The sequence below is a fragment of the Lissotriton vulgaris genome, chromosome 9 (genome assembly GCF_964263255.1).
Source record: "Lissotriton vulgaris chromosome 9, aLisVul1.2, whole genome shotgun sequence".
In the NCBI taxonomy this organism is placed as follows: Eukaryota; Metazoa; Chordata; class Amphibia; order Caudata; family Salamandridae; genus Lissotriton; species Lissotriton vulgaris.
This window is the reverse complement of record NC_141697.1, coordinates 1,062,680,283-1,062,705,874: the sequence shown is the minus strand read 5'-3', so window position 1 is coordinate 1,062,705,874 and position 25,592 is coordinate 1,062,680,283. Positions and strand designations below refer to the sequence as shown.

At 45.6% G+C, this 25,592-nt stretch overlaps 1 protein-coding gene across 1 annotated transcript in view; it reads right to left on the bottom strand.

Annotated features, from left to right (window-relative positions):
* Positions 1-887: 887 nt before the first annotated feature.
* The window catches only part of TMF1 (TATA element modulatory factor 1), a 311,640-nt gene continuing 286,935 nt past the window's right edge, over positions 888-25,592 (bottom strand). Inside the window, exon 17 of the mRNA XM_086939038.1 lies at positions 888-3,024. Coding sequence (XP_086795164.1) covers positions 2,881-3,024 — 144 coding nt within the window. The 3' untranslated portion in view covers positions 888-2,880. The remainder of the gene's footprint in view (positions 3,025-25,592) is intronic.

The window sequence follows — 25,592 nt, the reverse complement described above, 5'->3', positions numbered from 1 at the left end:
ATTGAGATGCTGTGGCAGTTCTAAAGATAGCTGTGGATAAACAACGCTCTTAAACATCACCAAGCTTTAGCAGTTTTGTTCTCTGGGATAGGCCAGAATTTATTTTTAGGGGGGTGGGGGCAGGATGTGTTACACCTGGTGAAAATTAGAGCAAGTTGCACAAAAACAAGTCTGTGCCCTGAAGCTTCCAAGATTAAGAGCTAGTTTAGGAACAAATTATTATGCTAGTTAAATTAAAAAAAATCAGACTGACGTTTGGGCAACTTAGAAGACAAAATGTGGGTACAGCCCAAAGGAGGGGTACTAACTTATAAATGTACGATTGCCCTTAAGAAATATGGCTGCAGAGGGGATACTACCTGGCAGTAGAAGAAATGTCACCATAGCAGCGTGAGTCACACAAGTGTGATAAAGCATTGTAGGCAAATTACAAGAGCATTTCTTTCGAATCCAGTAGTTGCACAGTGCAGATATGTTGTTAACAAAAGACAAAACCAGAGTGGCTTTTTGACTAATGCAATAAACCGGATATGTAGTGATGGCAATGACAGTTACTGTATAAATAAGAGATCTTGTGTTCACAGACAGCCCACTTGTGTAGTGTAGTGTAATGCATTCTAGGAGGAGCTGACTATATACTCTTGGGGCGTATACTTAAAACCTATATGACTGCTAAAGAACACAAAAAGCAGATTTGCAGACTATGAACCAAATGCTGTATGAATACACATATACAAATGATGCAAGCAGCCTTGTATACAGAAAACTGCCTCATCCCTCACAACATGAATGAAAATAATGTGATGCATATCAGTATGCCATACATATCATATTATTGAAATTAAATAACTAAGATTGTCTTACACATCAAAACACTCACAAAATTATTATTTTAGAATATTTATTCTTGCCAATATGGCAAAAATAAAGAACATGCCCTTCATCAGCCGCCATATGGAGTACAGCACAGCATTTCAGACACAAGATGTTGCCAAATTATTTACACTTCCAAAGATTCTTCTGAAATACAAAAACCTAAATAGCCATTTTACAATCCAGGTAAACACGGAGGACCACACATTTTAGGTGGTCAAAGCAAAATAAAATAAAGGTGCCTGCTAATATGTTATATGGTTTTCATATGCACAAGTTCTAAGTGCCTTTCAATATGAGGTAAAAAAAAAAATCGACCTCAGTTATTCATAAAACTTGCAAATGATAGCACGGTAAATGGATACCTTTCCTATACTTACAATGCCAAAACACTCATGTTTAGTGCTAGGCCTTTACATGGCGAGTATCTTAGTTTGGGGGGCACAGTTTACATTCGAGCAGATTTTGGGAAATTTCAGTAACAGTTAAGTTGGCTATGCATGCAACTGATTTTGTGGATTTTAGTTCGTCAGGTCTGACATTTCTTGTGCTACATACTGAAGTTTAGACAGATATCAATGTACCCAGATAGCACCATCACGGCTCCACCCAGAACTACAACGTTAGATCTCCCTCATTTCAACTTTAAAATAAAGGGAACCATATATTTGAGCACTCTCTTTAGCTGGAAAGCAGACACCTGGTAGAGTCAACTTTATATTTTAAAAAGTTTAAAGAAGGACCTGAACTTGTATGAGGAAAATATTTAGACTGGAACAGCGGTGCAGAAAGGTTACCTAGCATAACCAACAAAGCAACTATGTGCAGTGAGCCATGTGTGGCTTAATGCCAGAATTATGCACAACATCATTTTGGCTTCTCTCATCTTCTGAAACATAGCTTTTTCAACATTGCTTCAAAGTGATTGGGATTTTCAATATATTCAACATGTACATTTGTCTTGAAGTACTTTCAAAATACATGTCGTTCTAACAAAGTATGTTAGAAAATGTTGTTAAATAGTACTGCATTTAAAGTAATTCATAAAAGTAATAATGTGGTAGAGGGGTGTTTAAGAAGAACGGAAAATTCCTAAACCTTAACGGATAATTTGGCTGAAGACAAATAAAACATTCCTTTTATGCCCAATACTTTGTGTATTAATTGTACATCAAGTAAGTCGACACAGTAATGTTACTTTTTTTGTCATTCGTAAAATCAAGTAAAATGACTTTTAAAGATCAGGAAAAAAAGGACATTTAGAATATAGCAATTAGAAACTGTCAGGAAGAAGACTAACATGACAAATGCCCAGTTATCGAACAATCTGTGCCTAAAATACCATTTTAAACTCAACCATTGTGTGCAGTGATATGATAAAACCGATCTGGATCATGCCCTTCCACAACCCCCAAGTACCAGCTACAAAAAGGGATGTCTGTGAAAAGGTTCTTCGATCCTGCATCACTGGTAAAATAAACGAAGAGTGTGTGCAACCTATATTAAATATAAGGTACATAGCAGAAGCAAATATAAATATATTTACTCCAAATAGCATACTTTTTGATTGAAGTACATTTGATCAATTTTGCGCTAAGTCAACGTGAAACAATAAGCCAATATTAAAACCATGAGATAAGACAAAAACAGCCCACTGTAGTTAGGGATTACTGATGAGTGCTAATCAATCAATGTGGTACAATATAATGGACACATTGAAGCTGCCCTCTTTCAGATGACCCAGGGTGAGAGAAGAGGAATCAAGTTTCTTTTCCAAAAATATTGCACAGAATAATTTAAAGGATGGCAGCTACTAAACCATCTTTTACATGAATTATAATTATTATGGGAACATATGCATTCTTAAATAAAAATCATTTTCTAATGTACACTAATAGATTTTTTCTATACAAGATATTTCTGAACTCTCCATTTACATACTAAACAATTTACATTTTACAGTTTTTATTAACCATGAACGCAAATGAAATGAGTGCATAGGAGGAACTAGTGGAGTCTTTGTTTTAAAAGTTCATCAATCTGAGTCTTGTACATGTTTTTCACATCCTCGAGATCCAGGCGAAGTTCCTCCGCTTCTTCTGCTTTTTCTCCGTACATTTGTAGGATGGTATTATAACGCTGATCCAGATCCTACAAAACAAGCATGAGGACTCTGTAAGAACCCATATCGTCAGTCTAGTATGAGTGCAATGCTGCACACAACTTTTACACTACTGGCAGTATAGAGCTTTTTATCCTTTCACAAAGGCAAACACTTTCTGATCTTGATGTAAACAGTCACCATATTGATATACACCATGATGAATTAACTATGAGAATACCACATCTAAGTGGTTCATTCTAAAGAGTGGCATGAGGAAAAAAGCTGGACCTCTCAGTTAAAATGAGGTCATGATGGCGGATTCTTTTTTAATTTTTTGAGGAGGTTCTGATGAAAAACAAGCAGTTAAAACTTGCTTTTCCATTCAAGTATCCTACTGAACAGTGTGCTGTGGCTAAACTTCAAGCACAGATTATTAGGACAGTTTCACTTTTGGGCCAGTGAGCAAATACGGTATATTTATTTTTTTAAATAAAATATTATTAGTTACAATAGTCATTAAACATTTAAATGGAGATTACAAATTAAATGCCTGTAAATAATCTATGAAACCATTTCCCCACCGCTACAGGACTAGTAAGACACATTCATATATCAAACAATACAAAACAAATACAACTATTCATGGTCTGGTGATATTTTAAAATACACAAAAACTACAGATGAAAAATGTATTTAGTCAACCAACTTAGGCTGCATTTTATTAACAGATAAAAATGTTCAAATTCCTTGAAAACACAGAACAGACAAGTTACTTACCTTTGGTAATGCTCTTTATGGTGGATACTCCATACAACTGCAGAACCCTCACATTTTAAAATGTCTCGTGGCATCAGACTGAATTCAGAAATTTTCAGTCAGAATTCCTGCGTGCCAGTAGGTGGCGTGGTGAGAAATTGTGTTACTGGTTGAGGTGGGTGAAACCCTACTCTAGCAGCAACCACAATCCCCGCCAGGGTGAGGCACAATCAAACCTCAAATTAACCTGTCCTCAACCTTCTGGGAGCTTGACACAGAGCAGTTAGGCTTAACTGAGAGGCAATGTGTAAAGTATTAATGCAGCATTTCAAACAGTAATAAAAGGAATCACAACAAAAGAAAAACCCTACACCAATTTGGAAAAATAGAGCAAAATGTAATAAATAAATCAAGACCACAACAACAAAAATCCAATCAGTAGAACAGAAGGATATACAATTTAAAGATTTAAGTGAAAATAGCGCTACAAAGCCCAAAGCGGAGGAGATTGCCTGGGTCAGATGCTGAAGTGGTAGGCTACTGCCATTGTCCCTTCATTTTTGGGTTGGGGGCCTGGATGCCTCAAAAGTCAAATCCTCCTTGAATGTGAGCTTGTGCTTTTGGGACATGCATGTGGAGGTTCGCTTGGAGGTACCTTGGTGGCTCTTGCAGGTGTCCATATGAATGCACTGAGTTGTCTGCTTGAGGTTGGGTACCTCAAGCAAAGGTAGAACGATGGAAGCCTCAATAGTGTTCACCCTCAGAGTTGAAGGCAGTTTCATAATCAGTCCAGCAGCTGCCTTCAGCATTGATCTCAGCTCTGAAGAAGGCTTGGCAATGCCTTGGAGTGAGATTGGAGTTACCTCCTAGAGTGGTTCAACACGTTCGGGGAACGGTTCAGTGAGTGTCAAGAGCTGCAGACTGTCTCAACCAGCAAAGGGTGTCAAAGCTGGTCATGAAGGTCATTGCCTCTTAAGGCTTGGCTGGGGGTTTGAAGCCCGGTTCTACTGGAAGAAGTACTCTGCCTCGGTATGGGCACAACTTTGGAGTTGAGGCTTCACCTTTGGGCATTGAAGCAGCAGACCTAGTTGTGTGTGGTCATGGTGCGAGCTCTGGAAGGTTTTGGCTTACTCGTGCTCCTCTTCAGAGGTGTTGAAGGAAACGGTTTAGGAGTTGTACATGCCTCTGCACCGCTGGAAGGCCAACGGGGCCTGCTTCTTCCTCCTCAGCATGGAGAGAGTCTTATGGGCTACAGATGTTGGGAGTCTCGGGAAAAGATTGTTGTTGCATTTTATGACGCAACTAGCATCTCTCTCGGTTGTACTGCAGTATTTTCTTGCACTAGAATGAGAGGCAGAAGTCACAGGAAGTGTTGTGTCAATCAGGGGAGTGACAAAGGTTACAAACGCAACGCTGGCCAGACGAAGAGTATTTGGTGTTGCACCTAGGGCAGAAGCGGAAAAACGTCCATTCCATATCCTCCCAAAGGAATTCTCCGCCAATACGACCTGTATTTTGTCGAAGTTCGGATCATGAGACGAGGAAGGTTGTAGACCGCGAGTTGCAAAGGAAGAGGTTGTGCGGAGGAAAGTTGGTCTTGAAAATTGGGCGAAAAAGCGTTTGTCTCAAAGCTTGTGCTTAAATGTTTGAACCAGATGGTGGAAAAATAAACAATCTCAGGTGGAGCCTGTGCCTTTGTGCACTATGGAAGGGGCAGATCTTATGACTGAGTTCTTTGAGCAAGACAAGTTGCAACATCCAACCCCAAAACAGGAAAGAAGGACTATGCAGACCATGTGGATCTTCCGCCACACAAGCTTTGAAATGTCACTTATCTTTAAAACAAGATTTCTGGTTGAAACTATATGTTCCTATAAATTCCTCAGCTTATGAATGCTCACCAGGTTGCCAGAATTTGTTTCCATGGCAATAGCTCTCCAGCACTGCCAGGTGGCACCATGCAGCCTCACATGCGAGTTCACCCACCCAGGATGAGGTAACGTCTAAGTACAAAAAGTGCACTTGTGCCAGTACCTGGTATTTTTTCTGTGCACTATTGAGGACTGCAAACAGAAATTACATTAGTATCAATGACAACGACAATATAGCATTTGGTAAGTTTGCACACATTTGAATCTCCTAAATCACTGTACTCGCTCAAAGACTAGGGAGGCTGGTAAGGAATCCTTAGGAAGGAATAGTATCCACCAGAAAAAAAATGTTACTTACCCTGTAAGCATTTGTTTGTAATGTGTAGTACTGTAGATTCACATACTTGGCATTCTCCTCCTGCCATCTAGTGTTGCGCTTGGACATTAGAAATAGTTATCCTTCGAAGAAGCTTTGAGTCACTGGGTACTGTGTGACTCCTTAGTCTACAATGTGCTTGGAGACCGACACCACTTTTAGATTCTTGTTTTTCGCACAGCGAGTGAAAGGTGAGAGTGAAGAATAGAGGAAAAGCAAGCGTATGTTCTCTGTGCATTGTAATTAGTTAATCAATGTATATTGAATCAAAAGAACATGTGCAATCACCTCCAGCATATGAGAAGGAGGTGATGGTGTATTTAAATCTATAGCAGTACATGCTACAAACAGATGCTTACTGAGTATGAAACATTTTTCGGTTCAGAGCATGTGTAGCTATAGATACACATGCTTTACATCGACTGTAAAGCAGTTTCTGCACAGCAGTGGCTGGCGTGCAGATGTTTGAAACAAAGTCTTTAGCACAGTTTGATAAGCTGTCGTTGTCCATGCATTAATGGTTTGTGAGCATGTGTGGTGTTGACCAACTTGGTGCCTAGCAGCTATCCGCTAAAGAGATGTTGTCTAAAAAAGCCATGGTGGCACCCTTTGCATATGTAAAGTGTGCTCTAGTAGATGGTGAGAGCACGCATTTAACATTGGCATACCAAGTCTGGATATATAGAACAATCCACCTTGCAATGTCTGATTTAGAAATTGTGCGACCCTTGTATGGGTCAGTACAAGCAACAAAAAAGTTGGTTAGTCTTACAGAAAAGCTTAGTCCTGTTAATATAGTATATTAGTGCCCATTTAACATCTAGCATGCGTTAGGTGTCTTAGCAACATTATCAGGATGTAGGGGAAAAAACGAAACGGCAACCCAATAGTCTGTGTGAAATGGAAAAGTGAGATTTCTTTGGGTAAGAATGTAGGATTGTTTGTAAGGACCTGAATAGTCAGTGCTTTTAACCTGCTACACCGTCTGAAGGAACTTATAGCTACAAATAAGTAATCTTCCATGAAAGGCAATGGAACTGGCATGAATAGAGAGGCTCAAAAGGTGGTCCCATAAGCATAGTAAGAGCTATATTGAGGTTACAAACCAGTAATGGAGGTGTTATTGGGTGCATCAAGCTTTTAAGACCCTCCAGAATACCTTGGCTATAAGAATCCAAAAACGTGATGAAAGTTCTCTGTTCGGCAAGTATGTGGCTGCAGCCTCTAAACAGAGACGTATGGAAGCATATGCTAGACCTGCCTTTTGGGAACATAAAACGTGGGAAAGGATAACCTGCTCCCTAACATTGAAGGGGTCTAGAGATGTAGTAGTGGACAAAAGGTTGCCATTTTGTTGTGCAGCATGCATGAGGGATTGGTGTCACTACAACGCATGCTTTTACATCGCATGCCTTTACAACGCGGTTTTTACCACGCAGTCCATTACAACGCATAATGCTTTTAGGCGCTGGATAGTGAATTATTTAATTTACTATTCCAACTCCAGTCATCGTGGATAGCAGGGAAGGTGTTGGATAGTAAATTAAATATATTCCCTATCCTAGAGCGCCCCCCAGCGCAATGCGTTGTAATGGTATGTGTTGTAATGGTTGCGATGTAATGGTAGTGCGTTGTAAAAAATGCGTTGTAAGTGATGTTCCCCTGCATGAGTGGTAAGTCCACGTGCCTCCTGCAAGATTGCCACACACTCTTGTGGAAAGTGTAGATTTCCAAACTCAAGAACTCGGGTGCCAGATTGCTAGAGTCTGGGTGCATGATTATACTGTCCTGATGAGTGAGAAGATCCAGCTTGAGGGGAAGCTTCTCATGGGGGCTGATGAACATTTCTGGTAGCATTGAATACCACGGTTGTTTAGCCCATGTTGGTGCTACCAGGATGATGGTCATGGAGACCAGCCTCACCACATGTAGAAATTAGTGGGAGAGGCAGAAAAGTATAGGGAAATATCTCTGACCAGTTAATCATTACTGCATTGCCCATGGACTGTGGGTACCTGGAGGCAAAGCTTGGGCATTTAGCATTTTCTGGAGTATTTGAAAAAGGTTGATGGCTGGGTTCCCTTGGGAAGTCAAGTTTTAGGACTTGCGAGGGGGGTCCCCACTCATGAACTTGTTAATGCATCCTGTTAAGCAGGGCCGAAAAGTTGTCAACCCTGGAAGGTGTTCCGTCAGAAGGTGGATGTTGTGATGGATTGCCAAGTGCCAAATCCAATAAATAACAGCAAGCAGCAGAGGAAAATGTGTGCCCTCTCGCTTTTTTATGTAATACATCACTGCCATGTTGTCCGCCTTTAGTAGTGCTACCTTGCCATGAGAAAGTCAATATAAGGATTTGAGGGCTAGGTGAATAGCTACTAGTTCCAGGAACCTGAAGTGCCTCTCTGTTGAAGAGGAGTCTACATGCATTAGACAGGCATGTCATCAAAATGTGCACCCCAACCTATAAGTGATGAGTCGGTGGTAACTGTCCACTGCGGAAGAGGGTCCAAAAAAAGGCCTACCCAGCAAGAGATTATTTGTTCCACCACTGTAGGGAGCTCTGACTGCTACCCCTTCATCAACACTGGATTTTCCCATTGACCCTTGTTTGAAACAATTTGATTGTGAGGCACTGTTAAAGTGTTAAGATGCCATCAAACCCAGCAGCTTCATTACAGCTCTTATAGAAAATGGATGAGTAAACTGCAAAAGAGGCAGCAGCCATCGAACTGAAAACATCCTCTGCTGTTTTGGATATGCTTTCTTCCTGACAGCGTTTAAAATTAATCCACAAATGGTTGGATCTGTAGAGGTTGTAGGTGGGATTTCTTTGTGTTTATAGTAAACCCTAAGCTGTATAGATGGGTTAGAGATGCCTGAATGAATGCTAGACATTGCTGTTCGCTTCTGCTCTTGATCAGCCAGTCATTGAGACAGGGGAAGACATAGAAACCTGCACTTCACAGATCAGCAGCCACCACCGCCAGACTCTTGGTGAAGGCCATTGGGACCTTTGGGACCCTGAAGGGTAGTCATTTGAACTGGTAGTGCCGTCCACTTATAAAGAACTGGAGGCACTGGTGATGAGCAGGATGGCTGAGTATGAGAAAGTAGGCATACTTGAGGTTGAATGCCAGCATGAAGTCACCCTGTAGACAAAAAGTGAGGAAGTCTCAAAGGTAGTCATATGAAGGTTCCCCAACAGTATAAATTGATTGAGCTGAGCGGCCTAAGGTCTAGAATAATCAGTGGGGTACCATCCTTCTTTGGAATAAGGAAGCACACTGAAGGAGTGTTTGTACTTCCGCTTGTAAGACTGCGAGCTGAAGATGGCCTAGGGCACGTTGCTGTGGTTGTATGTTGGGCTGGTGGTGTAAAAGTTTAGACAGACTACCTCTAGCCACTGACTGGAAGTGATTTCGATTCAGAAAAGGGGGTGGTGATGGACAGAGTATCTGAATCAAGCAGAACAATCCCACCCAGTCAACAGATCAGGGCCTGATCCATCACCGTTTTTTAGCTCACTGCACCATCCCAGCTCAGAACCTGGCTACATGCAAATTAGTCTGTCCCTGGCCCAGTGCATCATGGGAACAGGGCAGACCAAACTACCAAGCCAATTCTTTTACTGGAAAGGAAACTAGCTCCGAGCTAAAAAACGGTGATGGATCAAGCCCTGATCTGTTGACTGGGTACGAGTGTTCTGCTTAATTCAGATACTCTGTCTATCACCACCCCCTTTTCTGAATGGAAGTGATTTCGGCTATATGAGAGTAGTAGAATGGGTGAATCGGTGTTTGGGAGCAGAAGCACCTTTTTTGAAGTAACCACAACCCTTGACATTGCTGCCTCTGTGATTCCCTCTTGGGTATTCCTACCAGACTGGGAGTCATGAAAAGGGCCAGTACATTGTGTTCAGTCTTGGAGAGGGTCTACACCAAAAATAAGTCCTCATACTCTATGACGTGCATGGCAATTTCATAGTGCAGAGCCAATCTCTGGATGACAGTATGGTATCCGGCAGGAATGGCTCCAGGACTTGGTCCTCAAGAGAGTGGGTCGACATTATAGTTATCCCAAGGGTTATCTCTGCCCCCTGCACCAGTGAGCTGGTCATATGGAGCCCTTTCCTCCATAAGGTCTGTCTGGGTCTGAAAAGAATTATACTGACCCTTCTGAGGATTGAGGATTGAAGTGGTAGCAGTGGTGAACCTGGCCTTGGCAGTGGAGGGAGTGGTGGGGAATGTGGCTGTGGTGGTGGAGGAGGAGGTGGTGGTGGTGGTGGTGGTGAGTGCGAACATGGTAGGGCAATTGGTGCATACTTGGGTGTGAGAGGTCGTTGAGGAGGATTGCTGCCTAGTCCTTGAGCTACACGAGAGCGGAGCATTGAGGTATCACGAAGGCAAGTTATTCCTGGAAACTCAGCCTCCTCTTGAAATGGTGGGCAATGTGGAAAGCGGCTTTGGTTGAGGTGGCAGTGGATTCACTCTTCCAATTTGGATGAATGAGATTGTGCAAAGAACGTCAGCAGGCTAATAGACTGCCCAATGTGGAAAAGCAACTTTTAGGAGGAACAGTGCCATAGTCCAAGCACCAGCGCCTCTGGGAACAATGTGGTGTACTGTAGTTGGACAGAAAGTGTTTTCAGCTCACTCATGTAACAAGCTGATGTGATTGCTATGAGGAACACTGTCTTTAATATGACCAATCTCAGTGGGCAACTGTGCATAAGCTCGAATAGGGTGCACATCAAGACTATGTAAACCAGATTAAGGTCCCACTGGGTCATCAGATAAAGTTTCGGGAGGAAAATACGGGGCAGCCTTCGCTGAAAACACAACATAACAGGTGATTTAAACAGAGACGGCTGATCAGCCAATCATTAAAAGGCTCAGAAATCATATTCAACTGATGCAACAGCTGAGCTAATGATAAAGATACAGGGAACTGCTACTTAGGCTGTAAGCGTCTTTGTGGCATGTAGTGCTATAGATTCACTTGCTGTGCATACTCTTGCCGCAAGCGACTGGAGAGGAGGGTAGGCTCATGAGAATCTACAGCACTATATGCTACAAACAGATGTTTACAGGTAAGTAACATTTGCCATTTGTGACGTGTAGCCGGGTCTGGTGGCTCAGTGGACTAATGCATCCACCTCAGGGGCCTGTGTTCGACTTCATGGTCACAGGTTCAAATCCCGGCAGGTCCACTCAGTCTTTCATCCATTTGAGGTCAATAAAATGAGTACCATTGAGTTGGGTAACAATATACATCTGTTATTTCAGCGCCAAGATGCCCCGTTGCTGGGGTGAACGTGCCCTTTACAAATATACCTGTTATGTGTTATGTTAGATACACATGCCCAGCAGTTCTCCTACAAGTGGTGGCTTAGCCTGAGGATGTGGCAAAAGACTGGAAAAGTGCACATAGAACAGCCTGGCCAACCTTAGCTTGCTGTCTGGCCACGACATACACACAGTAGTGTTTGGTAAAGGTATGAGGGGTGGACCAAGTAGCTGATTTACAGAAGTCAGCTAGTGGTATGTAACCAAAGAAAGCTATGGAAGCCCCTTTCTTTTGAGTGGAATGAGGTCTTGAGGGGGAGGAGGGGGGTGACAGGCAAGGTTATTTTATCTTTAGCATAACAAGTCTGTATGCAATTGACCAGTAAACGTGCAACACCTGTCTTGAAAATGGCACGCTCTTCTGTGGCTTGGAGTGGGACAGAAATAGCTGTGGTGTCTTAGATAAGGGTTTTGCCTTTCAATATAGTACATTAGTGCTCTCTTGACATATAAAGAGTGCGGAGCATGTTCCACTACAGTCTCTGGGTGAATAAAACTGGGAGCTCGATTATCTGATTAAGGTGAAAACTGGAGACTACCTCTAGTGAGGAATTTGGGACTGGTTCTGAAAACCACCCTATCATGATGGAATTGGAAGAAAGGCTCTTCCAAGGTAAGAGCGTGTATCTAACTGAATCGCATGAGGCAAGTGATGTCTACAAGGAAGGCCACCTAGTGGGCAAGAGTGTAGTTGTTCAAAAGGAGGGTCCATGAGCCTTGTGAGAACGATCTCAAAATTCCACGCAGGAGGAGTCCAGGGTGGGATAATCAATTTGAGGCCTTCCATGAAAGCCTTAATAACGGGTATTCTGAACAATAAGAACAATTGTTACTTACCTGTAAACAGGCGGTTCTCCAGTATTGGTGTCTTTCATAGATTCACATGCTTGAATATTCCCCGTCGTCGAAGTGGGAGTCCCACGGTACATAAAATAGCAATAAATGCTAAAATATATATAAATGTGAGAACATAACATAAGAAAAACTAGAAGTAAATACACAACTGAACCTCTAAAACAATTCCTCCATAGGAATGCATGGTAGAGAAAGAAAACACTAGTAACATATCACTGTCATTATGTTAGTCCAAACTACAGCCAATCAGGCGCCAGCACCATCTAGAACCTTCTCCTCAGAAGCTCAAGCCCTCAGATTTTCGTAGCACCAAAGAGACCCAGAGTGCATGAGGAGAAGAGAGCCTCTGAGGGGAGGAGGGTGGGTCGCATGTGAATCTATGAAAGACACCAATACTGGAGAACCACCTGGTTACAGGTAAGTAACAATTGTTCTTCTCCAGTATTAGGGGTGTCTTTCATGGATTCACATGCTTGAATAGAATAGAGAGCAGTAACCATAGATATATATGTATATATAAAGGAGGAGGGAACAGAGGCTCACCTTATTTGAAAAGATGACAAAGTACTGCCTGTCCCACTGCGGTATCCGCCTCCTTGATGGCGTCCAAGCAGTAATGCTTGGTGAAGGTGTGCCTGCTGGACCATGTCGCTGAACGGCAGATCTGATGGAGTGGCACACCAGCAAACAGGAAAACAAGACATAGCCCTCGTAGAATGAGCCCTCACCGAAGACTGCAAAGGCTTGCCAGCCTGTTGATGGCAGAAAGTAATGGCCGAAGAGATCCAATGGGAAATCGTTGGTTTGGAGACTGGGTGCCCCTGATGCAGTCGTCCATAAGCAATGAATAGTTGGTCGGATCTGCTAATGTAAAATTTAAGGCATCGTTTGATGTCCAAGGAATGTAATCGCTGCTCAGCCCGAGACTTCGGCTCAGCGAAGAAAGTTTTCAAGAATACAGGTTTGTTTAAAAGAAAGTCCGTAGGCACCTTGGGTAGGAAGGATGGGTTGGTGCGAAGCACCACGCCGTCAGGTTTGAATTGAAGAGAAGGCGGTTTGATAGTAAAGGCGTGGAGGTCACTCACACGCCGAGATGAAGTCAGAGCAAGAAGAAGAGCAACCTTCCAGGTAAGGAACTTAATGTCCGCCCTATGGATGGGCTCAAATGGTGAGTTCATAAGTTGCGACAGAACAACATTGAGTTGCCACAATGGAGGAGGGCGTCGAATAGGCGGAAACGTTCGGAAAAGCCCTTTGAAAAACTGGCGGATAATCCTGGACGAGCAGAGGGAGGAGGAGCCATCCTGCCGGAAGCGAGAGATTGCAGCTAGGAAAACCCTCAAGGTAGCATGAGAGAGTCCAGATTGAGCGAGACTCAAAAAGAATGGAAGAAGCTGCTCCGGAGTAGAGTGAATTGGATGGATATATGCTGTCAGGCACCAATGACAAAACGTTTTCCACTTGAGTTTGTATGTTTTGATGGTAGACGGAGCCCTAGCATGAGCAAGGATCTCTCTGCAGTCTTGTTAGATATTTAAGTTGGTGAACTCAAGGTGCTCAGGTTCCATGCCGACAATTGTAGAGTCGAAGGATCCGGATGGCAAACCTGGCCCTTGTCCATCTTCAGGATGTTTGGACAAGGACGAAGAGGGATGGGCTCGCACTGGGACAGAAGGAGCAACTCAGAGAACCACGCCTGTCTGGGCCATCGAGGGGCGATCAATAGAATGTGGCAGGGCTGCCTCCGCATCTTCCAGAGCACCCGTGGTACCAACGGGATCGCCGGAAAGGCGTAAGCGAATAGATCGCACCAGTCGATCAAAAGGGCATTCCCACACGATCCGGGGTGGGGATGCCAACTTGCGTAAGACGGGCATTTCCGATTTTCTGGTGTCGCAAAGAGGTCTAGCGGTGGGCGACTCCATCGATGAAATACAAGATCCAGAGTCGGCTGAAGCAGCTCCCATTCATGTGTCGATGATGTGGACCTGCTGAGGGAGTCTGCCAGGATGTTTGAAACGCCCGGCAGGTGCACTGCCATCAAAGTGATCTAATGACGTAGAGCCCAATCCCAAATCGACTGAGACAGGCGAGGCAAGCGTTGAGACTTGGTCCCTCCCTGCTTGTTCACGTAGTGCATGCTGGTTGTATTGTCCGTTTGAATAAGCACTGACTCCCCTTGAATTACAGGAAGGAACAACTTGAGTCCCAGAAAGATCGCCATCAGCTCTTGCCTGTTGATATGCCAAGAGCCTTGGGGTGGAGACCATTTGCCCGTGATGGAAAGACCGTGAAGATGAGCACCCCAGCCGTCCAGAGAGGCGTCCGTTGTGAGCGTGAGATCTGGCACGTTGACGAGAAAGGATGTTCCAGTCGCCAGGTTGGTCGACTGTGCCCACCAGTACAGGCCCTTTCTCATGCGAGCTGTAACAGCCACCTGGTCGTTGAAAGATCCGGAGACCTGACGGCACTGTAAGTCCAGTTCCTCTTGAATGGGACGGGTCCGCAGTCTGCAATGTTGGATCAGTGCAATACAAGATGATGCCATCCCCAGAATTGACTTTAACGTCAGGACAGAAACGGACTGCTTTGATTGAATGAGACACTAGGCGGAGGATTTTCTGTTGTCGTTCGTGGGAAACGAACGTCCTTGAAATCATAGTGTCCAAGATCGCTCCCAAGAAAATCCTGGTCTGCGCTGGTGCAAACTGTGACTTGTCGACATTGATTGTCAAGCAGAGAGATTGAAACACTTCCTTACAAAGATGAGTGTCTTGGCTTAGTTGATGGCGTGATTGAGACTTGAGGAGGCAATCGTCCAAGTATGGAAAAATTTGGACGCCTTGGAGGCGTAGGTGAGCCACCACAGGAGCCAACACCTTCGTGAACACACGAGGGGCGGAGCGGAGTCAGAAAGGCAACACCGTGAACTGATAATGTGTCTGCCCCACCTTGAAGCGCATGTACCTGCGATGCTGTTGGGGAATTGGGACATGAAAATATGCGTCTTGACGGTGGTCATAAAACCCCCGCTGGCCAGAAGATGCAGAATATCCAGTAGTGTCAGCATGAGGAAAGATTGACTATTTAGGTATCTGTTTAGAGCTTTCAAATCCAGAATTGGGCACCAATCTCCAGTCTTCTTGAGTGTAGGAGAGTAGGGTCTGCAATCCTATGATCACCCAGATTTTTTGCTTTTGTTTCACTGGTTTACAACTTTCTCTGGCTGTGGGCCTGCTAATCAGACCCACAGCCTGGCTGTTCTCTCTCTAAATTACAACGTGTACCCTAGGTGCATTTACCAATTGGTACTGGGCCACCTTATCAGCCCCTGTAACTCAGGGCATAGGTGTACCCAGGGCCTACCAGGGGCTGAAGCATGTATTATGCCACCCCTGGCTGGCCTCCTAAATTTGACACAACTGGCTGCATGACAGCTGGGGCAAAGTTGTGTAATCACCCTTTGCTGTAGATATAGTATACCTATATCTAACCCTAAAAATGGACACACTCCTATGGCAGGCCTTAACAATCCTGAAGGCAGAGTGCTTGGAATCGTGTGAGATGGTGCTCTGGCATGAGCTGAGCCTGTCTGCAGCTTGCGGAACCAAGTCCTAATAGCTGTTCCATGATATCGCATACCATATACTCTTAAGTGCATTATAATCCTCGCAGGTTAAATGCTATCTTTGGTATTGCTTTATCAAAACATGTCGAGTAAGGTGTCATACGAATTGGAATACTAACCCCTCGCCAATTCTGGCGACGGGGTTAGCATTCCACCCTTCTAGAGGGACACGACATGTATGTAACTGTGAACCCCGGTTAAAGTTAACTGAAGCCTCAGCTCCACAAAATGGATGCTGCCACCACAGACACGAGTCTGACCCCCTGCAGCTGGGAGTCCTTCCAGCAAGGGGAGCCTGGACAAAGGGTTTCCTGTCGAGGGCGGTGCTAGCACCGTCCCAGACAGGGTTTTGTGTATCCTGGGTAGGCAGGGCTTTACAGGAAGGTGACTGCTGAGTGGCACCCCGGTGCTCACTACGCATAGGCCGGTCAGAACCAGTTCCAGGGGCACACCAGCCCCTGGCCTGGGGGAAGTCCGGCATGGGAGAGGGGTGTAACCACCCCCCTCCTAGTCCCACCCATAGGCAGGACCTAGTCACCGGGTCAGCCCCCTTTTTTAGTATAAAGATAGGAGCGGGCCCCCTGTTCAAATTAGATCATCTTTGGAATCAAGACACGACTTTCTGCGAAAGGACATCAAGATTTCTTCTTCAAGATTCTCCCTTGTGGCTAAGGAGTAGTCACCCTGCATCAGCGGGCACCATCCTAAGAACACTGCGGTCTGCTGCAAGTCCTTCCTCAGGAATCCGACGACACAGCTCGACGAGACCCGGCTTCCCTGGCACCTCTGTCCTCTACTCACCTCTACAGCCAAGCTGAGAACCGTGAGTGCGACGAGACCTCGAGGGACCGACGATCGCCAAGACTGCACGACTTCTTTGCAACAAGCCCACCGAGTCTTCCACTGGTGAGTGCTTTGGGGTCCGAGAAGCCCCAACCCTGAGCAGCTCCAGCACCGAAGATCAGCCCTCCAGCATCTCCACGATCTGTGTGGGGCCCTTCTGCTTTTTGCTGCTCACCGCGTTGTTTGGCTACTAGCCGGCTGGCTTGTGGCCTTCTTAACGACGCCCGACGACATCACTGCTGCTGGTCTGGTTGCTCCAGACTGGCCCTTGCTTCCTTCTTCAAGAGAAGCACCCCGGACCCTCCTGGTCCACTCCAGACGCCATTTTGAGTCCACCGCGTGGGCTTGAATTTGCCAAGGCTTTGTTGCCCAATCCTGGGTCCAGCGACGCCGACAGCTTCATCCATCGTGGGACAGCTCGCTCCTCCATCCTGGTCGCCGACAACGCCTCCTGGTCCGTGAGATCTGCAGAGCACAGCGTCACCCACTCACCTAGTCGAGGTGACTACCATCCGGTGCCCTCCTGGTGCCACCTGACTACTGGCTAGTAGTCACGAACTTGGTCCCCTCTGCTTTCAGGTGTCATCCATCTTCAAGATCCAGGCTTGGATCACTTCGAACTCTCTTCACTGGTCGCCTGCCAGCATCTTTCTTCCAGGCTCCTGGTCCGTCTACGAGGATTCCCGACGTCTTTTGAGACATATGCAGCTGCAGCCCCTGGGCTAGGTAACTTTGGCATTTCGGTGCCCCAGCATAGCCTCACTATCCAAGGGTCAGGATCCACTTTCGTTTTCCTCCCACCAGGTCGGGTTCGCCCGAGAACACTAACTTTCTGAAATCTAGCTACCATAGACTTTGTCCCGCATCCCGCGTGAGAGTGCACACTCTGCACCCGAGTCCCCTGGGTCTCCTAGAAGTAATCTAACGATTCTATAGTCAAGATCTAGCGATTCCAAAGCCTATTAGTACTGTACTTACCTGCTAGTAATTTCGCATTCCACTTTCAGAGTATATGGTTTTCCGTGCCCCTCGGGCATTTGTATATACTGTGCTAACTTAAGTATTTTCGTAAGAGTTTTGTTTTGTGCTTAGTACCCTGTCCTCATAAAGAGTACAGGGCTGTTGTGATTTTAATAAATACACTGTTTATTTTCATAACACTTGTGTGGTGTCCTTTCACTGGGTGTTCAAGGGGTACATGTGTGGTATAACAGCTGGCTTAACACGCCCTCTCGAGTCTTTAGCCTTAGACTGCTCGTATCCATGCTACTAGGATAGCTGGTCTATAAGGTTGACTTACAACCAATCATCAATAAGGGTTGTTTGGACTGATACAAAGTGTTCACTAGAATAGTGAACATTATATATCAGGCCAACTTCTCACATTAGTATGAGGAAGACTCAAGAGTAAAAACCCTCCCCTCTCTGAGACACTGGAACCACTTCGACTGCACCCTTCTGAACAAGAAGACGGACTTGATGGTAAAGCTCCGCGAGATGGGGAGGAGGCGGGCCAGACGGTGGGGTATGAGGAGGAATCTTGACGAACTCTAAGGTATGACCTTTCATCACAATGTCCAAAACCCAGTGGTCTGTGGTGATGGAGGACCACTGAGAATAAAACAGAGAGATTCGACCTCCAACACTTTGGGGATGGCAAAAGTCATTGGCGTTTGGGGGTTGATCCTCGATAGGATGACTTTCCCCTATAAGGCTATGAGGACTGCTGTCGATTGGATTGCTGTTGATTGGAAGAGTAACGTTGGTTGCTATGATTGTAGGAGCGATACTGAGATTGTCCTCCTCGAAAAGTTGAAGTGCTGCGCCGCGTGCTCTTCCAAAGGACTGTTTTCGAAACTGTAAAGTGCCCAGTGATTTAGTCTTATCAGTGTCCTTTTTAATGGACTCCAAAGCGTCGTCAATGTGGGAAACAAAGAGCGATTCCCCATCATAAGGCATGTCCAGGATCTTGGACTGGACTTCCTGCCGGAAAGAGGTGGACTTCAACCAACCCTGGCGTCGTATGGCAGCCGCACTAGCAAGCTGGCGGAAACCAGTGCCCGCAATATCGACAGCGCAGTCAATCATCTCTTCAGATGCGCTCTCTCCGTCCTGGATGAGCTGCAGAGCGTCAGCCTTGGAAGCGTCCGGAATGAGGTTGACTAGGGCAGATATGTCCGACCACATCTGCCGGTCGTAGCGGCCCAAGATGACTAAGGCATTCGCCGCCCGCACTGTAGTGGAAGCCATGGCCGAGAATTTCCGTCCAATGGCGTCTAGGCGCCGACCCTCTCTATCTGGAGGAGCGGTGATTGGAGACGCTGGATTACGGGCCCGGCGCTGTGCCGCTTGAGTCACAACCAAATCCGGCTTAGGATGAGAGACCAGGCATGCTGGTGAACCAGTTGGGGCCTTATATTTCTTTTCAAGGCGCGATATGTGGGCAGGTAACGAGTTCGGAGCCTGCATGAGTATAACTCCCTCCTTCCATATGAAATTGATTATTGGAATCGTGTGGACTTGTTTGAAAGGCTGATTTTTGAAGTCGTAGAGGAAACAGTCCTCCTCTCTCTGTGTCCTCGGCAATTTAAAGCGCTGAGCCGCTCGATCCATCAAAATGTTGTCCATTCACCACAAACTGCAGGTATTTTCGATACGCTATGTGTGTATGGGTATGTTGATGTAGGCATCTTTCAGATTTAGGGAAACCGTGAAGTCGCCCTGCTGCAACAGTCGTATGACGTCTTATAGAGTCACCATATGAAAATACTCCACCAGAATGTTGGTTTGTTGAGGGGTCAAGTATGGATCTGAGGGAACTTTCCTTTTGGGGAATAAGAAAGTATATGAAATACACCCTTTTTGCACAGTCTTGTGCTGTAACTCGTTCTATGGCTCCATTGGTTGAGGAAAACATGTACTGCCTCCTGAAGGAGATGCAGATGGTCTGAAAGGGAAAGGAATGTTTGGTGGTGTATGTGTGTGTTCTAAACAGTATCCATCCCATATGATGCCCAGAACCCTTTGACGGAGGTGATTTCTGTCCGGTGCAGCAGAAACCCCTGTAACCTTCCCCAGATAGGTGTTGTGTGGTCAAAGACAAGGAGGAGAGAGTCACTGTTTTGTAGAGGCAGCCCCCTTGGGGAGTGTACCCTTTCCTCTACTTTGCCATAGCTGTGCCTTTCCCCTGTAGCCGTCACTGCAGTAGCCCGTGAAGGTGACTGCTGGGTGCACCTGGGGAAGATGGAAGAGGGTTCTGGTGTGGGAGCTTTGACTGAACTTCAGTACTGTGAGTGACGAAAAAAGCCACTGGAAGGAGGGGTCTGGAAGGCGCCCATAGCTTTAGCTGTGTCAGTATGCTTCTTAATCTTTTTGAGCATCTTGTCGACCTGAGGGCGAAGAGATGCTGGCCATCAAAGGTTACATTTAGGAGGTTTTTACTAAGCTTCTGGCTTAAAGCCAGAAACACTTACCCATGCATGAGGGCGTGAAAGGATGCTGGTGTTTATGCTGCAAGCAGCTGTGTCGGTAGCATCTTTCTTGCCGTGGCATCGATTTTCGTGCTCTCCCGGTCTGGAGGGAGAGAGTCACCTGTGCCTTGCTTGTTAGTGAGTTTCCTAGCTGTGTGGACACCTATGGAGTCAGGAAACAGGAGACAGCGGCCCCTTATGTATGGGGTGGTTGGGGGATAGTCCTTGAATATTTGGGGAAACTTAGGTGTGACCACCCTCACCTTGACTGGCTCTTTAGAAATGTCAGTGGCTGGTCTGAAGACCCCTTGTGCATTTGGAGGTACTGTAGGAAGCATTGGGAGAAGGAAAGAGTCTCCATAAGAAAGTCGTCCTCCTCATGCATCTCCAGTTCATGAAAGGTAGCTGCTCTATGTAAGACCTCGTGGTACAAGGTGACGAAATCTGGGGGTGAGGGTTTAGTGGGGTACATATCTGGATCTGTGTTCGCTGGAGGCTCTGTATCAGTCATCCAAGGGGTCTGGGATCTGTGGGTGATCATAGGGATCAAAAGGTAACCTTGGACTACCCCCCGCCCCCAACCCCAGAGTGTTAGGAACCCTGTAGTAAGTGGTGTAGAGATTCTACAGGCAGCAAAGGAGAGGTAGGGACAGGTACAGAAGGAGGGGGATGGTGAATTGGAGAGTTGGCCCGGTTGTGTTTTAGGCCTTTTAGGTATGGGTTCCAAAGGAGGCTTGAGGGCTTCTTCAACAGTCAATTTCTTCTTGTGAGGAATCGAGTCCTTTGGCTGATTTGGAGGCTTTAGCCAGGATCCAACCAGTGCCCGGCTTGATAAGGATCTGTTGCTGCTTGGCATAGAGTTGATCTTGCAGCCATTGAAGGATTGGTTGGTCGAAATTCTTGGAAGCGGCGGAGGACGCAACCGTAGAAGGTGGTCTGGAAGGAGCCGAAAAGGGTGGACGTCCAGACCATGTCGAGCTCAATCTTGGCTCAGAGTGCTTTGAGTCCAAAGTTTCGAGTACAAAAGCTTTGGATCCGACAGTGGTCGGGCATTCGTATTCAGATCCAGACCTGAAGAAGCGGTCAACTTCAATGCTCGAGGCTTTGAGGAGTACTTTGGTGCAGAGTGTGAAACGGGCATCATGTCTGGCTCGGAATGTGTCGACCATGGCCGGAAGGCAGAGGAACATCAGAGACCTCAGGAATGCCATGGAAATTCGAAGCTTATGCCTCTCTTTGGTGAGGAGGAGGTTGAGGATGGTGCTCAAGGCGGTCTCAAACTGGCGCTCGGCCGACCGTCTACTTTGACGTACGCGTCAGGTCACCTCAACTTCGGTGCCACAAGCATCCAGTTGTTGTATAGCTGCTTCCTCCTCTTGCTCCCTAAAGAGATCCAAGCTATCTTCTCTCTCTTGCGTGTGCGCCATGAAGTGAGTCATCAAGCTCAACGCTTTCAAAGGGTCTCTTTGTTGCGGAAAGCGATACACGCCGAACAAGATTACGGTGGTCGGGGACAAGCACAACTTGCAGATTTTGTGGAGGTCTGATCTTGGTCACTTGGCGTGGCAAGTAGGACAGAACCGGAATAGAGTCTTTTCCATCAAGGAAATATTCTCGATCAAAATGATGGTATTCCAAGATGTCTTCTGTCATAACGGAGCTAAGCAGTACACAACGGTGGAAACAGACTAGTAAGCACAATTGTTTCTTTCGGCGAGGAATGGATACAATGGCCCAGTGAGAACACCAGGCGGCACCGAACCGAATCTAACCTTGCCACATTTGACTCAGACAGCAGGGGGAGAAAAAAAATCTAATTATGGAGCCCATGCACATGACCACTCATAGGTGCAGTCACTTAACTTGAAAAGTCCTTCTTCAGAGAAAAGCAAGTTGCACACGTCTGAGCCCAACATTTGATCGCAGGAATATGCAAAGCATGTGTATCTACAGCTACACATGCCACGAACAGTAAGTTATCAGACAACTAAGCTTAGAATGGTAGGATATGTCAAACAAACGTTTCCCTGCGTCCCCCAGAAATGTTTTCATATAGAGGGCTCCCTGGATGGTAAAATGACATTTACTACTTAGATAGGCGATCGAAGCAGTCAATGGTCACCGTTCAATCTCTACACATTCAGGTATACGTCATGCTACAAGGCTTTAGGTGTTGGTTGCTGCAGTTGGAAAGATGGGTTGTCCACCCCCCCCACCCCCACCCCCCCAGAGGGATCCTCAGGGGTACCAAGCATCCGCAGCATATCTTCATTGAAGGCTTAAATATGTTGCAGCATCAACGATCACCCGGGTAACTCTGGCTGTATCGCAACTAGGGCCAGGATCAGTCCTAAAGTGTAGGACAGAGACCTGGAGGTACCCTGATGTTTGTGACACTTCTGATGAGAGGCAAGAAGAGGAGGAGCCATATTCTGCCTTATTGCATTTCTTCTTATTTGACTTACCTGAAGACTTGGAGTGGGATGACGACCTCTCTTGAGACAGGACTTTTAACTGAGAAAGCATCTGTTTCATTGACTTTATGTCCAGGCCTTCCAAGCTTTTTCACCACGAGTGTCCTTTCTTCCTCCCTCAATCTATACTATACTCTGTCTATTGTGTAGAGTGTTTGTTAAAATTTGTGCCTAATCTTATGTTTCTGCAGTTTGTGGTCAGCCATGGTAGGATTCAAGCTTCCTCATCAAGGAAACAAATCCCCAGAAACTAACAATCCCAGACGAACAACTGCCAAAGGAATTGAAGATAAAAGACACACAATTGATGTTCGGAATGCAGAACAAATCAAAACATTCACCCCCATTCAAGAGATCTGGGTTAAATCCATCATTCTTTTGCTCACCATGCCACCCCAGTTTAGACCTGGCCATATGCAAATCAGTCTTGACCCTGTGCCTCATGGGGACATTCCAGCCCGAATTGCCAAGCCAGGTCCTCCCTGGACCGGAAACAAGCATCCTAGGACCGGTTTCCCATGCTCTCCATGCCACTGAAGTCAAGCTATCCTGGCTGATGAGGGCTGAAAACCCGAAACCGGTCATAGGATGCTTGTTTCCAGTCTAGGGAGGACCTGGCCTGGCAGTTCGGGCTGGACTGTTCCCTTTGGGTGCAGGGTCAAGACTGATTTGCATATGGTTGGGTCCAAGCTGCAATGGCATGGTGAGCAAAAAAATATGGATTTTGGCCCAGATCTATGTACTGGTGTGAATGTATGATATTGTTCTGCATTCTGTCCATCAGTTGTTCTTTTTGCATTTGTCACACCGAGTGGGACGGGTATGCTCATCGTGAGTCCAGTGTTCTCCATGCCACTGGAGTCAAGCTATCCTGACTGATGAGGGCTGAAAGCCCGAAATCGGTCCTAGGATGCTTGTTTCAAGTCCAGGGATGATCTGGCCTCGCAGTTCGGGCTGGACTGTTCCCTTTGGGTGCAGGGTCAAGACTGATTTGCATATGACTGGGTCCAAGCTGGAATGGCATGGTGAGCAAAAAAACGATGGATTTAGATCCAGATCTCTGTACTGGGGTGAATGTATGATATTGTTCTGCATTTTGTCCATCAATTGTTCTTTTTGCAAAAGAATTGAAGATGGCAGGGAAGCCAAAAAAGGAAAAAGCTACTTACCAGTATGAATCTGTTCTTGGCATGTAGAGCTGCAGAGTTGTACACTATGCATAGATCGCCATCTGGTGTTGGGCTTGGATGCTTGCACTTTGTTGTTGTCTTGGAAGAGTCTTTTGTAGTCACGCAATAGGTGACTCCTCCATTGGAAGATATTGAGCATGGGCATCGACTGCATCCTTAGATTGTTTTTCACCATAATGGGAAATTATGGAGTAAGTAAGAAGTAAGAGATGTCCATGTGAATGTATCTAATTAAGATAATACTGGAACAGATACAGGTTCCGGGGAGGCTGGTGGGCGTGTTCAACTCTGCAGCTCTATATGCCAAGAACAGATGCATACTGGTAAGTAGCATTTTCTGTTCGAGGCATATGAGCTGCAGATCGTACACTATGCATAGACTGTACAGCAGTGTCTCCCTTAGCGGTGGTCACCTGTATCTGTTGCAGTGGTTTGAAACAGTGTTTTAAGAACAGCCTGGCCTACAGAAGCTTGTTGCTTAGCCTACAAGTCAACACAATAGTGTTTCGGAAAGGTGTGTGGTGTAGACCATGTTGCTGCTTTACATATGTCATCTAAAGGAATGTTCCCTAAGAATGCCATGGAAGCCCAGAGTTTGCGTGTGGAATGTGCTCTAGGGGAAATTGTTAAGGTGCGTTTAGCCTTTTGGTAGAATATTTGAAGGCCTTTTACTATCCACCTCACAATCCCAGCTTTAAAGATGGGGTTACCTTTATGAGGAAGGGAGAAGGCTACTAAGGGTTGTTGTTCTTTTTTGAAAGAGTTTAGTCCCGTCAATTTAATAAAGTAGTGCTCTTTTGATGTCTAGTGTGTGAAGAGCTCTCTCTGCCACAGAGTCTGGGTTTTGGAAAAACAATGGTAACTCAACTGATTGGTTAAGATGAAAAGCAGAGATGACTTTTAGAAGAAATTTTGGATTTGTTCTGAGAACCACTTTGTTACGATGTATTTGTGATAATGGTTCTTGTACGGTTAAAGCCTGGATCTCACTTACCCTTCTGAGAGAGGTAATTGCGACAAGGAGAGCTACTTTCCATGTGAGGAACTGAAGTTGACATTTATGCGGAGGCTCAAATGGGGGACCCATGAGCCTGGTAAGAACAATGTTTAAATTCCACACCGGAGAGGGTGGCAGTCTGGGAGGAATTATTCTTTTAAGGCCTTCCATAAAGTCTTTAATTGCAGGTACTTTAAATAGTGACAAGTGTTGTCTGTTTTGTAAATAAGCAGCAAGTGCTGCTAGATGTAATCGTATGGATGAATATGCTAGATTACATATTTGCAAGAGTAGCAAGTAGCAAATGATGTCCTGGATGAAAGCATCCAGTGGATCAATATGATTGATGTTGCAATAGATGACAAATCTTTTCCATTTTGCTGCATAGCAAGCTCTAGTAGTAGGTTGTCTGGCTTTTTTAATGATGTTCATACAGTCCGGTGGAAGGTTAAGATAACCGAACTCTAGGACTTCAGGAGCCAGATCGCTAGATTTAGTTGACCTGGATCAGGGTGCCTTATCTCTCCATGGATATGTGTTAGCAATGTTGGGGAGAGGCGTAGCTTTTAGTGCAGGACTACTGAGAGTTCCAGTAGTGTTGTGAACCACGGTTGGCGTGCCCATTTGGGAGCCACCAGGGTCATTTTGAGAGACTGTTGTCTGTGCTTGCGTACTACTAGGGGAATCAATGGGACTGGCGGCAAAGCGTACGCAAATCTGCCTGACCAGTTCATCCATACTGCATTGCCTTTGGACAACGGGTGTGGAAACCTGGCGGCGAAGGTTGGGCATTTTGAGTTTGCGTGTGTG